This window comes from Notamacropus eugenii, chromosome 1 (genome assembly GCF_028372415.1).
Source record: "Notamacropus eugenii isolate mMacEug1 chromosome 1, mMacEug1.pri_v2, whole genome shotgun sequence".
NCBI lineage: Eukaryota > Metazoa > Chordata > Mammalia > Diprotodontia > Macropodidae > Notamacropus > Notamacropus eugenii.
In genome coordinates, this window is record NC_092872.1 from 362,142,623 (window position 1) to 362,158,992 (window position 16,370).

Consider the following 16,370-nt stretch of genomic DNA (forward strand, 5'->3'; position numbering starts at 1 on the left):
TTGGATTCAGAAATAATTTGAGGTTGGTGGCTGAGTTAACATGGACCACAGTAGTATACGAAGGAGAGAAAACTGGAGCATGTGAAGGGGTGGGAGGACTGTAGGAGTTTGAGAACCTTAACAGTTTGTTCACAGGTGTGAAGTAGGGGAGGGCCCTGTGTATAGTAAAGAAAGAGATTAAGAGTGAGCAGAATAGATGGGTTGGATAAATTAGAGAAAGAGATGCAGTTTGAATTAAGATTGAAGTCTGTAGCCTAGCAGCTATGTAGAGACATGCTGAGTATGAGGTGTGTGTGTGTGTGTGTGTGTGTGTGTGTGTGTGTGTGTGTGTGTCTGTGTCTGTGTCTGTGTGTCTGTGTGTCTGTGAGCGTCTGTGTCTGTGTGTGTGGTGGAAGGAGGCTATAAGTCAGGCAATTCTTATTTTGTGAGTTCTGGTGCCTCTTTCCTACACAGTGATGTCAATAGTAGGGAGAGCTGTGATGAGAAAACCTGGTCATATTCCTTATCTGGATGGCAGGTTTCTGAGCTCCCCATGGCCTCTACAATGGAAGATAGAATGCCTGCAAGTAGAGGGGGTGGATATGTGGAGCATAAAGTGAGAGCAGCATTATCACGTAGAGAAATCCCTCATAGGTTTGAAATGGGAAATGGTCCCTTACCCAGTGGGAGTCTTCTTTCCAATGTGGAGAAAATAAAATGCAACAGTGAGAACAGCAATCCTTCTAATGTTTTAATGGCCCAAATAAAAAGAGAATTTTTTTTTCTAACCTAAGGATACATTGGCATAGAACATCTGGCAATGCATTGCTTATACACTTCATAAACCCTGACTCAAAAAAGTTTTCCCACAAAGACATAAATCACAGGATTCAGACAACTGTTAAGGAAGGCGAAGAAATTGGCATACATCAAGCCCAGGTCAATTAATTCTTCCCAGAAGCAACCCTGGACAGCTTTCACCCAGAATAGGTATTCCAGGATAGCAAAGCAATGGTATGGAGTCCAGCATATTATAAAAACAGTCACTAAGGTAAGAATGAGAGTGGTGGCTTTAGTGTCCCTTGTCTTTGCTGATCTCTTTATGTTGGTCTTAGTTCGACCTCTCAAGGAGGCTATTATCTGAGAGTTGAAGAAGATGATGGCAATTAGGGGGAGGATGAAGCCCACCACACTCAGCTCAATAATCCTAATAGAATACCATACTTTATGGGGGAACTGAAGTATACAGGCAGAGGTATTCAGACCTGGGACAATTTCCACTGATCTGAACAGAAAAGTGGGGATGCTTAGGAGGCCACCTAAGAACCAGATGAAAACACAGATGATCTGTGCTTGTTGCTGGCTGCGTTGTAACTGGCTGCTCATGGTGTGAACCACAGCAATGTACCGGTCCCTGCTGATGGCCACCACCAAGAAGATGCTTATGAACATGTTGGCCTTGATGACTCCATTGATGATGTAGCAAAGAACATGCCCAAATGGCCAAATGAACTGCTCCTGGACACTTACTGCCCAGAAGGGCAAACCCACAACAAACACCAAGTCAGATGCTGACAGGTTAGTCAGGTAAATTTCTGCCACAGTTAGGCGTCTCCTGAGCAAGAGGAAGATGAATAGGGCAAATATATTTCCTAGTAAACCAAAAATAAAGATGACATTGATCAATGTTGGTAGCACACTGTACAACACATCCCAGAGCTCTTTTGTATCCATGCAGTAGCTGGGATTCTGGAAAGGGTTAATTTGTTTTGAGGTGGAAAATTCTGGCGGTGTCTGAGTTGCCATTGACTTCAATCTAAAAGGAACTACAAATAGGAAAATATGAATCTCTGGTGCCTCAACAAATAAGCAGAGTAAATAAAAGTAAAAGCATTTATTCTTTCTCTCTCATCCTACCCCACCCCACCCTAGCAAAGAAAGTAATTTGTTTCTCATCCTATTGATTATGAAAATCCCTTACAATTTTATTGGGCTGTAAAATGAAGGCAATGAAAATATGCTGATAATGTGTTCGTGCATGCATTCTTTATTAAAAAAAATAACTACACGTACCCTACACCCTGGTTCCCACTATTAGGCATCCCTTCTTTCAGGAAGACGTAATTGGGTCCAACCAATTAGGGCCAGACAGGGTTCTCATCATTCAGATCCTTTGTTTGACTTCAGAGTCAAAATATAGATTCGTATAAATTATATAATGCAGTCATTTGTGACCCCATACACAGACACATTCAGGGAACGTAGGCATGCCATATGGGCTACTGGCTGCTTCTCCCAGGGGTTAGGTAGCCAACGGCTACATGCAACTTAAAGCACCAGACCACTGCAGCTGAACTACTAATTTACAGTTTGGGTCTCAAAGGCTTTTCACTCTTATACCCTGGATAGTAAATAATGAATAATACCAAAGGCAAGCAAACCATTTTGATATCTGTAGGCCAACGTTGCTCTGTAAGAGTTGGCCTCACCTAAAAGTTCCCCCTCTAGCCCAGGTGGAACTATGTGGGTTCTCTAGCTCCTGCTTTCTGAGATTTGGATAGGTTGCTGTGGTTGCTGCTGCTTTAGGTGGACAGAGTGATGAAATGCCAAAGAGATGGCTGAGAATTATAGCTGTTAAGATAACATAAGAATCTTGCTGAGACATCTTCCCTTTCTCCTTTCCATGTTGAGGAAAGGAGCAGCAATTCCTTTGAATTTTTCTCTCCTTCATTCCCTGAATATGGTATGAAAAGTTGATTTGGCTTTTGCAGCAGATAGCACAAGCCTGGGTTTTTTCTATCCAAACGAACTGCTTCAATGGTTCCTCATTATATTTTTGTTGCTATTTTGCACCTTCCACGCCTTTAGGTAAAAGAAAAACTGGAGTTTTTCTCCAACAACTCACTATTCCTTGCCTCTTTGGTTAATTCCAAAACAAAGGTCCGGATTTCTATAAAGGAAGAAACCCTTGCTTTAATGTGACCGGAGTTTGTGGAGGGAAGATGAGCAGAGTGCGACTCTATTTGGAAATCATAAATGTAATTCAGGCAACATTGAAACAGTATCAGAACTTGCCAAATACAGAGAAAGGTTACTAACAAATGTAAATTTACTCTTATGCCTAGAAGAGATGAGCCCTTGTGGCAAAAATGGAGCAAGGTAGGGAAAAGGGTATTCATGTTACTGGTGCTCCAATGGGGTACTTACTTACCTTCCCCGTTCAGAGGTACATATGGTTACTCTGATTAAATCTTTCAAGCAATAGTCTCTACCCCCAATAAAACTCTACATACACTAGAGATCACCTCCTAACAGTTTTACATTACACATTACTCCTATCTGCACTATCAAATGATGCAATGACACTGGCCTTCCTTCTGTTCCTTAAGCCTTGTACCACATCTCCCGCTTCTGTACCTTTGTACTGGCTGTTTCCCATGCCTGAACTGTCCTCCCTCTTCACCTCCATCTCTTGGAATTCCTGGTTTCATTCAAGATTCAGCTCAAGTATTAACTTCTACAAGAAGATTTTTCCTCTCTCCATTTAGTGTTAGTGCCTTCCCTCTGTGGATTACTTACAATTTATCCTGTATGTTGCTTGTGTGTATGTAGTTTTTTTAATATTCTCTTCTCCATTGGACTAACTTGAGAACAGGGAATGTCTTTTGTCTGTCTTTGTATTCCCAACACTTTGTACACTGTCAAGGCAAATGCTATCTTTACTTTCACCAAAAAATGCTGCTTTGAATATTTTTCTCTCTTTTTTGATTGGGTTTTGGTTCCATAATGATTTCCAGAATGACTGGATGAATAGACAGCTTTATCAACAGTGCACTAATGTGACTAACATGACATAGCCTCTTCAACAATTGCTCTCTCTCTGTCTCTGTCTCTCTCCCTCCTTCCCTCCCTCTCTCTCTCCCTCTCTCTCTGTCTCTCTCTCTTTCTGTCTCTCTCTCTCTCTCTTCCTCTGTCTCTCTGTCTCTGTCTCTCCCTCCTTCTCTGTCTCTGTCTGTCTGTCTCTCCTTTCTCTCTCTCTATCTCTGTGTGTCTCTGTCTCTGTCTCTCTCTCACCCACACACACACACACACACACACACACATTTTTGCCAGTCTGATAGATGCTTCCACCTTACAGTTGTTTGTGCATTTCTCTTCTTATTAGTGATTTAGAGTATTTTATCACAGGGCTGTAGCTGTAGATTGCTTTCTTGCCTTCTAGAACTGCCTTTCATATCCTTTGATGATTCATCTATTTGAAAATGGCTCTTGTTCTTATATAGGATGACCCCAAAGTCTTAGTGCAGTTGTAAGCCATCAAAGCTTAAAATTGTATTAAGACTTTGGGGATACCCTGTATGTTTGAATCAATTTTCTATATCTCTGATATATCTATGACAGAGAAACTTGCTGGAAATAAAATTTCCCCATTTAACTGTTTCCCTTTTATTTTCTAGCTTTACCTTGTTTCTACAAAATTTCAATTTCATCATATAAAAACTGTCCATTTTATATATTGTGATCCTCTCTATACCTTATTTAGTCAAGAATTTTTACACTAACTATACTTGTAAAAAAGTATCTCCTTCCAATTGCCTCTAATTTATTTATCTGACCTTTTATTTCTAAGTATAAGTGTAAAATGTTGGTCTAAACCTAATTTGTCCCAAATTATTTTCCAGTTTTCCTAGTACTTTTTGTTAAATAGTTAAGTTCATATAATATAAGCCCCAGTATCGTGGTTTTATAGGTTATTGCCCATTATGCTGCTATATTTGCTTCTGTATCTTATACTCCTAATATGTTCCTATGATCAGCTGTTCTGTTTTTTTGACCAGTACTAAATAGTTTTAATGATCACTACTTTATAGTATAGAGAGTTGATATCGCTACACTTTCATCTTTCCCACTTTTTCATTATTTCCATATGGATTCATGATCTCCAGATGAATACTGTTTTATTTTTCTAGCTCTATAAAGTCATACTTTTTAGAAATCTCATTTTTGTGGAACTGAATAAGTAACTTAATGGAAGCAAAATGTAAGTTTTATTTTACTGACATGGGCTAATCATGAATAATTTATATCTCTCCAATTATTAGATCTGTATTCTGGTAAAGAGTGTAATTTTGTTCATATAACTCCTGTGTGTATCTTGATAAGTGGATTCACAAATATTTTATATATTCTATTATTTTAAATGGAATTTTCCCTGCTCATTTCATCCTGCTGGGTTTCATTGTTAATATGCAGAAAGGTTAATGATTTTTGTGGGTTTATTTTGTATCCTGCTATTTTATTGAAGTTATTAATTGTTGCAATTACTTTTTTAGTTGAATCTCTAGGATTCTCTAAGTGAATCATCATATCATCAGAAAAACTGCTAATTTTGTTTCCTTTTTGCTTTTGCATATTCCCTCAAATTCTTTTTCTGATCTCATCGCTAATAGCTAACATTTCTAGTATTGTATGAAATAATAATGGTGATAATACACATCCTTGATTTACCCATTATCTAATTGGAAAATCCTTTATTGTTTCTCTGTCACATATATTTCTGGCTTTTGGTTTTAAGCAGGGCCTATCTTTAAGAAATGTCATTTATTTTTGTTTTTAATGTTTTGAACAGAAATTGATGTTGCATTTTGTCCAAGGCCTTTTCTACATCTTGTGATTTAATTATGTGATTTTTCTTGTTTTCATTATTAACATAGCCCATAATGTTTATAGTTTTCCTAACATTAAACCAGCCCTTCATTCTTGGTATAAACCCAACCTGCTTATTCTGTATATATTTTAAATAGATTGCTGTAGATGCTTTGCTAATAATTTTATTAAAATTTTTGCATTGATATTAGGGATATCAATCAATAGTTTTATTTCTATGTTTTGTTTCATCCTACTGTGGGTATTAAGAGCCCATTTGTATCATAGTAGTAATGTGGTAGAATTCCTTATTTGTCTATTTTTGCAAACAATTGATATAATGTTAGAATTAATTATCTTGTGAAAGTGACAGAATTCACTTAGAAAACCATGTGGGAGTTTTTTTGTTAGAGAGGGTTCCTTATATTTTGTTCAAAATCTTTTTCTGATATTAATTATTTAAATTGCTTATTTCTTGTTCTGTTGTTTATTCTGAATATTTTTGTAAATATTAACCCATTTCACTTAGCTTATCAATTTTGTTATTGTATATTTGGACAAAATAGTTTCTCATTTCCTTTATTTCTTTATTTGTTGGAAATTCTTTTTTCATTTTTGACATCGATAATTTGGTTTTTCTTTAGCTTAAAAAAAATCTAATTATTTGTCTATTTTACTTCACCTTCAAAACAACTACTTACTGTATTTGTTAATTCTATATTTTTACTTTCAATTTTATCTCTTCTTTAATTATCAGAATTTCTATTTTTGATTGTAATTAGGGTTTTTGATTTGTGATTTACTGTTTTTTAGTTGAATTCTCAATTCATTGTTCTGATCTTTTTTACTTGTGTTGATGAAAGTGTTCAGTGATATAAATTTCCCCTTGAGAGCTGCTTTGACGTGCTTCTCAAAGTTTCAGTATATTGTCTCATGGTTGTCATTTTTTGGGAGATGAAGCTGTCTATATTTCTATGATTTATTCTTTGATCCACATATTCTTTAGAGTGCAATTATTTAGTCTCTATTCAAATTTGAATACTTTTTGTAAATTCCCCTTATTGGTTATAATTTTAGTCATCATGGTCAGCAAAATGCATATTTATCATTCCTGCTTTTCTTAATTTGTTTATGAGATTTTTATGCTCTAAAATCTGACCAGTTTCTAAAAATGTGTGATACTGGGTTAAGGAATGCAGATTAGCAGATAAAGGATATTGAACTTTTAAGAAATTCTATTCAAGTCTTTAACTTCTTTCTTTTCGTTAGATTTATTTAGGTTTGAGTGAGTTACATGGAGGTCCCAACTATTACAATTTTGATATTAATTTTTCAATTTAATAACTTTTCCTTTAAATTCTTAGGTGCTATGACATTCATATAAAGTATTGCTACTATTTCATTGTCTATGATGATGTTAAGCATAATGCTATTCCCTTGTTATATATGTATATATATATGTATATATATGTATTTTTAACCACATCTATTTTTACTGTTGCTTTGTCTGAGATCATTACTATTTCTGCTCTTTTGGGTATACCTGAAATATGGTAAATTTTGCTCCAGCCTCTCATTCTTACTCTGGCTGAATCTTTCTGTTCCGAATCTATTTCTTATAAATAACTTATTGATGAATTCTGTGTTACTACACTAAATTCTTTGTATGTGTGTATGTAGATATGTGTATTCAACCCTCTTCATTCAGTCCAAACATGAATGAGCTTCATCCTATGGGAATGATTCCCATTCCCCCAATCCTTTCTTCCACTTCTATATGCTTTTCTTGTTATACACTCAAATTATGAGACATTTAAGTTCTACCGGCTTCTTCCTCATTTCTTTTTGAATGTATTCCCTGTCCCCTCCCTTTTCCTTCCTTTCGAGACCTTCAACCAATCAAATCATCAAACCAGTTATAATCTCTCTGTTTGCTTCTTTCAATTCTTTTACCTTTATATTAGATTCTAAAGGGATACTTGTCTCTTCTCCCTCTACTAGAATGCAAACACTTCATCATCATTTAGTCCCCTGTAATTTCTCAGATGTATTATTTAACTTTCTAGATTTCTTTTGATTCCTGTGTTGGAAATTCAGTGTTTCAACTCAATTCTGGCATTTCATCAGGAGTACTTGAAGTTCTTCTACTCTTATAGGGGCTGTCTTTTTTTCTAATGGAATTATACTCTGTCTTATATGATAAATTATTCTTAGCTGTATTCTTTTGTCTTTTAAAATATTTTATTCTAACATTTTATCTTGTTTATAATGATTGCTGCCAAACCTTGCATGATCCTAAGAGTTGTTCCTAGGTACTTCAACTCCCTCTTTCTGGCTGCTTGCCAGATATTGATGTCTTTGATGCTGAAGTTCTGTATCATGGCTGTAACATTTCTTGGAATTTTCCTTTAAGAGTTTCCTTGAAGAGCTGACTGGTAGATTATTTCTATTTTTACTTCCAGTGCATCTGGGCCTTTTTAATGATTTCTTAAAATAAGATTTCTGTGTTTATTTCTACTGATTATGCTTTTTAGAAAGTACAATGATTCTTAAATGTTCTCTCAAAACATGTCAGTTACTTTTAATAGGAGATACATTACTTTTTCTTCTATTTTTTCCAGTATTGATTTTATTCTATTATTTCTTATCATCTCATTGAGTAGTTGAGTTTTGCTTGGACCATTCTAATTTTCAGGGAGTCCATTATTTATGTGAGGTTTCCTTTCTTTAAATCTATTTTCTTTCCATTCTCCATTCCTAACGCCCCAGCTTCCTATCTTTGACCCATAGTCATTGTGGCTCATACCTTAAATATAGGTCTATCTCTGCCAAGTGGTAGAAAGAATTCCCTGCCAAGGTCAAAATGAAGATGAAGAAGAGGGTTTCAGGTTGCAAAAAAAAGGTGGAATGATAACAGATTATGATCAGATAAAGTAACTTCAGAGATCGCAAATATGGAAATAGAGCACTTGTGGGTGATGAGAAAATAGAAAATATGACCCTCTCTATATGAGGTGGGATGGAGGAACAGGTCATGGGAAATGAGCAAGTTGAAAAACTAGGAGGAAAGCGTGTTTGAGAGAGTATCAATTGGTATGTTGAAGTTCCTGAGTATAATGGCAGGAGTTGGGGAGAAGAGAAAAATTGTGAGCCAGGTACCAAAACAGAATTAAAAAAATTCTACTCTTTAGCAAAAAAGAGCAGCTAGATGGCATAGTATAGAACACCATGTCTGGAGTCAAGAGGACCTGAACTCAATTCTGACTTCAGACACTAGCTATGTGGTCCTGGGCACATCACTTAACCCTATTTGTCTCAGTTCCTCATCCATAAAATGAGTTGGACAAGGACCACTCCAGTGCCTTCGCCAGGAAAACCCCAAAAGGGGTCACAAAGAGTCAAATACAACTGAAAAATGACTGAACAACAACAGCAAAAGACTTTATAATCAGAGTAGATTCCTTACGACAGAGACTAATATAGAGGCCTAGTAACACTTGAGAAAGCAGAAGAGATCAGACTGTAGCAAAGGTGCAGGGTGCCTTACCTCAAAATTCCATGAACTACTTATTATAGACCACTAGTTTTGGAGTCAAGGGATTTGGAAGGAAGGAAAGAAACAGGTATTTATTAAACACTTTCTATGTGCCAGGCACTATGCTAAGGGCTTTACAAACATTATCTCATTTGATCCTCACAGTAACCCTGGAAGGTAGGTGATATTATTAACCCCATTTTATAGTTGAGGAAACTGAGGCAAACATAAGTTGAGTGACTTGCCCAGGGTTACATAGTTAGTAAGTGTCTGAGGCCTGATTTAAACTCAGAGCTTTCTGACTGGAGGTCTTAGATTCTATCCATTGTAACAGCTAGCTGCCTCAGGTTTGAGTTCCTGCTCTGAGCTACTACTAGTGAGTCTTTGGGCAAGTAACTTAATTTTTCTGGGACTTATTTTCTTCAAACATAAAATGAAGGTGTTAGGATAAATGATATCTATGGTGCCTTCTAATTGCAATTCTAATGATCCTGGAGCTCCTGAACCTTCTCTACCACCTGAAAGATTGGGGGGAGATTAAAGAGAACAATATGTTAAGACCTGCATAAAGTAATCGGCAAGAGTCCAACACTCAAAAGAAAGATTCCCTGACCTGTATGTTCTTGAGCAGGCCCAGATGCCTCAAAAAATATCTTCCTGTGATGCTGAAAATATTTTTCAGCCAAGTCAAAATCTTCATTCAGCATGGAGAAAGGAATCTGAAAATGCAAATGGGAGGACAAATATGCTCCTAGAGATGTGAGGTAGCAGTGAGAGTTTGGGGAGAAAGGAAGGGCAACGAATAAAAAGGATTTTGGGTTTAATCCCTGGTGCTACTACTAACATATTGTGTGTTCCTTTCTTCTCTGAGCTTTAGTTTTCTTATCTGTGAAATTAGAAAAATGGACGAGATGAGCATTGAAGCCCATTCAATATCTAACATTCTATGATTCCAAGGAAGAGATACAACTTTTACTGATCATAACAGAATAAAAATTATATTCCATAAAAGACTTTTGAAGAAAGAAATACAAATTAATTATAGAATAAGTAATTTAATCCTGAAGAAGTAGTGGGTCAAAGAACAAATCATAGAAACAATAGCTAATTGCATGAATGACGATGACAATGATGGGACAAAATATCAACCTTTTTGGGATTGAGCAAAACGTTCCTTTAGGGGAAAAATATTTATACGTCTAAACATTTACATAAACAAAAGAGGGAAGGAACAGATCAGTGAACTGGGACTGGAACTAAAAAACCTCAACAAAATAAAAAAGAAACCTAATAACACTATAATAGAAATTCTGATAATTAATGATGATTAACTAAATTGGAAACAAATGACCCAATTATGTTTTTTAAAAAGATATAATAGCTTATTTGATTTTAAAAAGGAAAGAGGAAAACAACTGATAAAATAAAAAATGAAAAAACAGAATTTACAACAAATAAAGCAGAAGTAAAAGAAACCATTGCAAACATTTTATCCAGTTATGTGAGAATGAAACTGAACTTATATGAAATGGTTGAATATTTAGAAAAAGCAAATTGTTCAAATTAAGAAAATAAGAAATTAAGAATTAAAAAACCCAAGTTTCATAAAAATGAAATTAAACAGGCTATAAACTCTCAAAGAAAAATAAATCTCAGGACTAGATGACTAAACATTCAAAAAACAATCAATTCTAATATAGCGTGAAATTCTAATATAGCATGAATTGCTAAAAATATAGTCTTTCTAAATTCTATCTCTGATGCAAATATGGTCATAGTACTTAATATCCAATGAGAATCCATTAGTCTACAGAAAACTGTAGACTAAGAATTCTGGTGAACATTGATGCAAGAATTAAAATATTAGCTAAGATTACAATAACCTGTTAAAAAATTATGTACTATAGTCAAGGTGGAATTATGCCAGAAATTTAGGGTTGCTTCAAAATTAGGAATACTATCACCATAATTAGACTACATCAACAACAAGAAAAATAAAAACCAAATCGTTATATCAGTTGATTCACAAATTTTTTGACAAGATGCATCTATTTTAGTTAAAAACACTAGAAAACATAGACATAAATGGGCCTTTCTTTAAGATAATAAATAGTATCTAAAACCCAGAGCCATGATTATATGTAATGGGGTTAAACCAGAGGACTTTACAAAAGATCAGGGGATGTCCATTATCACCACTACTATTTGACATAATGTTAGAAATGCTAACAATTGCAGTAAGACAAGAAAAAAGGCGTTGAAGCAATAAGTATGGACAAAGAATGAACAGAACTGTTACTTTTTGGAGATATGATAAACAGTAACCAATAAAGCTACACAGTATACAATAAATTTGCAGAAATCATCAGTATTACCACATAATATGAAAAATGCACAGCAGGAAGAAATAGAAATTCCAGCTAAAATAACTATAGACTGTACAAAAAACCTGAGATTTGTTCTAAGAAACACATAGGAACTTTATGAATACAACTATAAAACTCTTTGTGGATATATAGAATGAAATAATTGAAGCAATATTAATTATATCTAGGTAGGCAAAGCCAATGACAATACTAACTAAAATAATTTACTTATTAAATACCATATCAATCAAACTATTAAAGGATTACTTTAGAGAACCAGAAAAAAATAATAATTAAGTTCATGTGGAGGAACAAAAAATTCAAGCATCTCAAGCGAAATAAAAAAAGTGAGAAGGAAGCAGACCAGGTAGTACTAGATCTCATAATTATGCTACAAAACACTAATCATAAAAATGATTTGTTATTAGTTAAGAAACGTAGAGGTTGATCAATGGAACAGGTTAGGTGCACAGCATATAGAAATAAATTAATACAGTAGTGTAGTGCTTGATAAACCCAAAGACCTAGCTACTGGAGTAAGAAGACTCACTCTTTGACAAACCTGCTAGAAAAACTGGAAAGAAATCTGGAAGAAATTAGATATAGATCAACACCCAACATCTCAAACTCTATACCAAGACAAGTTCCAAAAAGATATTTGACTTATATATATAAAGGGTGATGTCATAAACAAATCAGGTGTGCAGGAAAAAAGCTACCTTTTGGACCTATGGACAGGGAAACAGTTCATGACTAAATAAAGGATAGAGAGGATCACAGAAGATAAAATGGACAATTTTGATTACATAAAATTTAAAAAAATGCAAATAAAATCTAGATTCCAGTCCCCTCTCTATCACAAATTCACTATTTATTAAACTCTAATTGAGTCATTCTAGCTATGAAATTCTATGCTAGCCTAAAAAATAAACAACCATTTTTAATACAAAAAACTCTGAAATAACATCTTTCTTCTTTCCCCCTTACACCCTAATCCTCCTACACCCCAAACTGGCAGAAGTGCCCAAGAAGTACATGTTAAATTGAATAAATTTGTATAAGAAAAAATCTGGATCCCCTAGTGAGCAGAAAGCCAAAGAATATTTGAACATTTGAGAAGAGAAGCAAAATATTTCCAAAGAATTTGACTTTACCCCCATAATTTAAGGCAGCTGAGAACTCAAACTTGATAAAGTTTGTCAGTTACTTACATGTCTGAAGTAAAGAATGGATTCAAAGTGGTCCTTTGCCTGAGTTTTTGATTTTAAGAGCACTGACTGGGGAGATGTTTTTCTATGTTCTGGAGAAGATTTAAAAGAAAGGGCTTTAACATTTCATTTCACAACCTCAGCTCTAATGATGTCATCAGTAATCATGAAGAAAAATGAAGCAGTGAAGGAAGTAATTTGGAACTTTTAAGAACTGAGTTTATGTGTATTGGACAGAAAGCAGTGGATTCAAGGATTCCATTATCATCTGTCTTGGTGACACTTGGAAAGTCCCTGCTCTATCCTTAATTTCAGGCAATTTTATGGTTCTAGACCTTTTCTGAAGTGCTAAAGGCAGATTTTGACATAGATTGGTAGTTCCTGGAACACAGTCAGTTGATGCATGTTTCTTCATAGCTCCTTCTCTGCTTGCTGTGAATCAGAGTATTATGAGTGGACTAGCAGGATTGACATTTTCTTGGAAGAAGAAGTACTTTGAGATGAACACAGGGTACTTTCTCGCCAAGAAGTAATCAGTGCTACACTTTAATCCTGCACCAAAACTGTGTTGAATAAAAGATATAGGAGGAATTATTAATTTTCACAAAATCCCCACATTTGTGAAATACATTACACTTTTTTTCTAACCTTATTTAGCAGTTTTGTAGGTCTTTTAGAAGCTAGTCTGAATGTATCAAGTTGAAATGTTGAAGAGCCCTATGTCTCTATTGGCCTCTTGGGTATAGCTCCTCTACAGATTTATGGATAAGAATTTTCTGGAATAAGAAGACATCCATGAGAATCCATCTGCATTGATGTAAGTACTGCCTTTACCTTTGAATCTTGAGTCCAAAAAGTTCATCAAAGCATGATGCATGCCTCAAAGCCCATTTGTATGGGATTCTCTTCATTGATGGAGAATGATTATTCAGTGCTCCATGCCTGTGCGAAGGGAGAGCTTGACAAAAGCTTGAGAGAAGAGAGATCCTGGTCTTTTGGGTTCCAGCTTCAAGAGACAAGATACTTAGTTCCATATTCTCAGCAGGTTCCAGAAGGAAGAGAGACCCTGGCAAAGAAGCTGACATATAGAGGAGATAGCACCTCTCTCACACCCCTGTCCGTAGTTTACAACACTAAAGATTTCAGGAAATTTCTCCTTGGGTGAGATCTGAAACTATCTTGCTTGAACTGAGTTATCTTACTCCCAAAGGAAGAGCTCATTCAGTCTGTGTTATCTGATACATTCTCATGTGTGTGTGTATCTACTCTTCTGTTATTGACTTAGATGAACGGGTTTATTCATTGTTTGCTATGTGTGTTCATTTTGGAACTTTGACATTTAGTGAGAAAGGAGTCAAACTTTGGATATATACCTTGGGGAACTTTTATTTTAATTTTAAAAATTAATTTATTTTTAGTTTTCAACACCCACTTACATAAGATTTTGAGTTTCAAATCTTCTCTCCCTTGCCCTCCTCCCCCCTCACCAAGACAGCATGCAATCTGATATAGACTTTACTTTTGCATCCATATTAAGCATATTTTCACATTAATTTTAATGTAATTAGAACTAATGGGAGAAATCATGAGAAAGAAGAGACAAAACAAAATAGCAAAAGATAAAGAGAGCTTATGCTTCCATCCACATTTAGACTCCAAAGTTCTCTGGATGTGGATAGCATTTTCCATAGTGAGTTCTTTGGAGCTGTCTTAGATCCTTGCGTTGCTGATAAGAGCTAAGTCTATCAAAGTCAGTCATCACACAATATGGCTGTTACTATGTACAATGTTCTCCTGGATCTTTGCATTTTACTTAGCATTAGTTCATACAAGTCTCTCCAGGTTTTTCTGAAGTCTGCTTGCTCATCATTTCTTATAGCACAGTAGTATTCCATTACATACATATATTACAACTTGTTCAACCGTTCCCCAATTGATGGGTGTCCCTTCAGTTTCCAATTCTTTGCTACCACAAAAAGAGCTGCTTAAATGTTTTTGTACTTGTGGGTCCTTTTCCTGTTTTTATGATCTCTTTGGGATACACACATAGAAGTGGTATTGCCTGGCCAAAGGGCACAGTTTAAAGCACTTTGGGCATAATTCCAAATTGCTTTCCAGAATGGTTGGATCAGTTCACAACTTTACCAAAGCATTAGTATTCCAATTTTCCATGTCTTCACCAGCACTCATCATTTAACTGTTTTATCACTTTAGCCAATCTGATAGGTGTGATGTGATACCTCAGAGTTGTTTTGTTTTGCATTTCTCTAATAGTGATTTAGAGCATTTTTTCATATGACTATAGATAGCTTTAACTTCTTCATCTGAAAACCTCTTGTTCATGTCCTTTGATCATTCATCAATTGGGGAATGACTTGTGTTTTTATAAATTTGACTCAGTTCTCTATATATTTTGGAAATGAGGCCTTTATCAGAGGTACTGGTTGTAAAAATTGTTTCCCAGTTTTCTGCTTCCCTTCTAATCTTGGTTGCATTGGCTTTGTTTGTGCAAAAATTCCTTCTTACAGTGCCAAAGTAGAAAAGAGTGCTTGTGGTTGCTCACAGACCAGAGTACAGGCCATTAGAGGAGTAAAAACCTCTCTGATCATACCACTATGAAAGAACTGAAAATTTACATGTCCCCCCCAATTATTTTGAAAATAGCTGTACAAAATCCCTGAAGTTTGGGGCAGTATACTCTCCACTTAAGAAGGAACTCAAAAATCAAGTAGTTGGCTAGAAAAATAAGCAAATGGGAAAAACAGACTATAAAATCTTACTTTCCTGGTGAAATGGAGGTGAGAAAATACATTCTTGTTGACAAGGAAGATCAAAACATACAACCAGAAGAAGAGAATGAAGCAAAAACTCTTATATCCAAAGCTTCCAAGAAAAATATGAATTATTCTCAGGTCATGGAAGAGCTCAAAAAGGATTTTGAGAATCAAGTAGGAGAAGTAGAGCAAAAATTGGGAAGAGAAATGAGAGTGGTGCAAGAAAATCATGAATAATGAGTCAACATCTTTCTAAAGGAGGCCCAAATAATGCTGAAGAAAATAACACTTTTAAAATTAGACTAACCCAAATGGAAAAAGAGATCCAAGAAGCCAATGAGGAGAAGAATGCCCTAAAAAGCAGAATGGGCCAAATAGAAAAGGAGGTCTAAAAGCTCACTGAAGAAAATAATTCCTTAAAAATTAGAATGGAGGAAATGGAAGCTAATGACTTTGTGAGAAAACAAGAACTTATAAAACAAAACCAAAAGAATGAAAAAATAGAAGGCTGTGAAATATCTCATTGGAAAAACAAGGGAAAAATAGAAAATAGATCAGACATTATTTAACAATTATTGGACTACCTGAAAGGCATGATCAAAAAAAGAGTCCAGACATCATCTTTCAAGAGATTACCAAGGACAACTGCTCTGGTATTCTAGAATCAGAGGGGAAACAGAAATGGAAAGAATCCACTGGTCACCTCCTGAAAGATATCCCAAAAGGAAAACTCCTAGGAATATTGTAGCCAAATTCCAGAGTGCCCAAATCAAGGAGAAAATATTACAAGCATCCAGAAAGAAGCAGTTCAAGTATTGTGGAAGCACAATCAGGATAACATAAGATTTAGCAGCTTCTACAC

General features: G+C 35.3%; 1 protein-coding gene across 1 annotated transcript; it reads right to left on the reverse strand.

Annotated features, from left to right (window-relative positions):
* Positions 1-715: 715 nt before the first annotated feature.
* Positions 716-12,971, reverse strand: BDKRB1 (bradykinin receptor B1). The gene is made up of 2 exons (XM_072630309.1): positions 12,738-12,971; positions 716-1,805 (listed from the first exon to the last, which is right to left on the reverse strand). Exon 2 carries the CDS (start codon positions 1,783-1,785, stop codon positions 832-834), a length of 954 nt encoding a protein of 317 aa, XP_072486410.1. The 5' UTR covers positions 1,786-1,805; positions 12,738-12,971; the 3' UTR covers positions 716-831.
* Between the last annotated feature and the right edge of the window lie 3,399 nt (positions 12,972-16,370).

Bases quoted from the DNA above. Each gene is read 5' to 3' on its own strand.
- BDKRB1 (XM_072630309.1), bottom strand. From the start codon at position 1,785: ATGGCAACTCAGACACCGCCAGAATTTTCCACCTCAAAACAAATTAAC.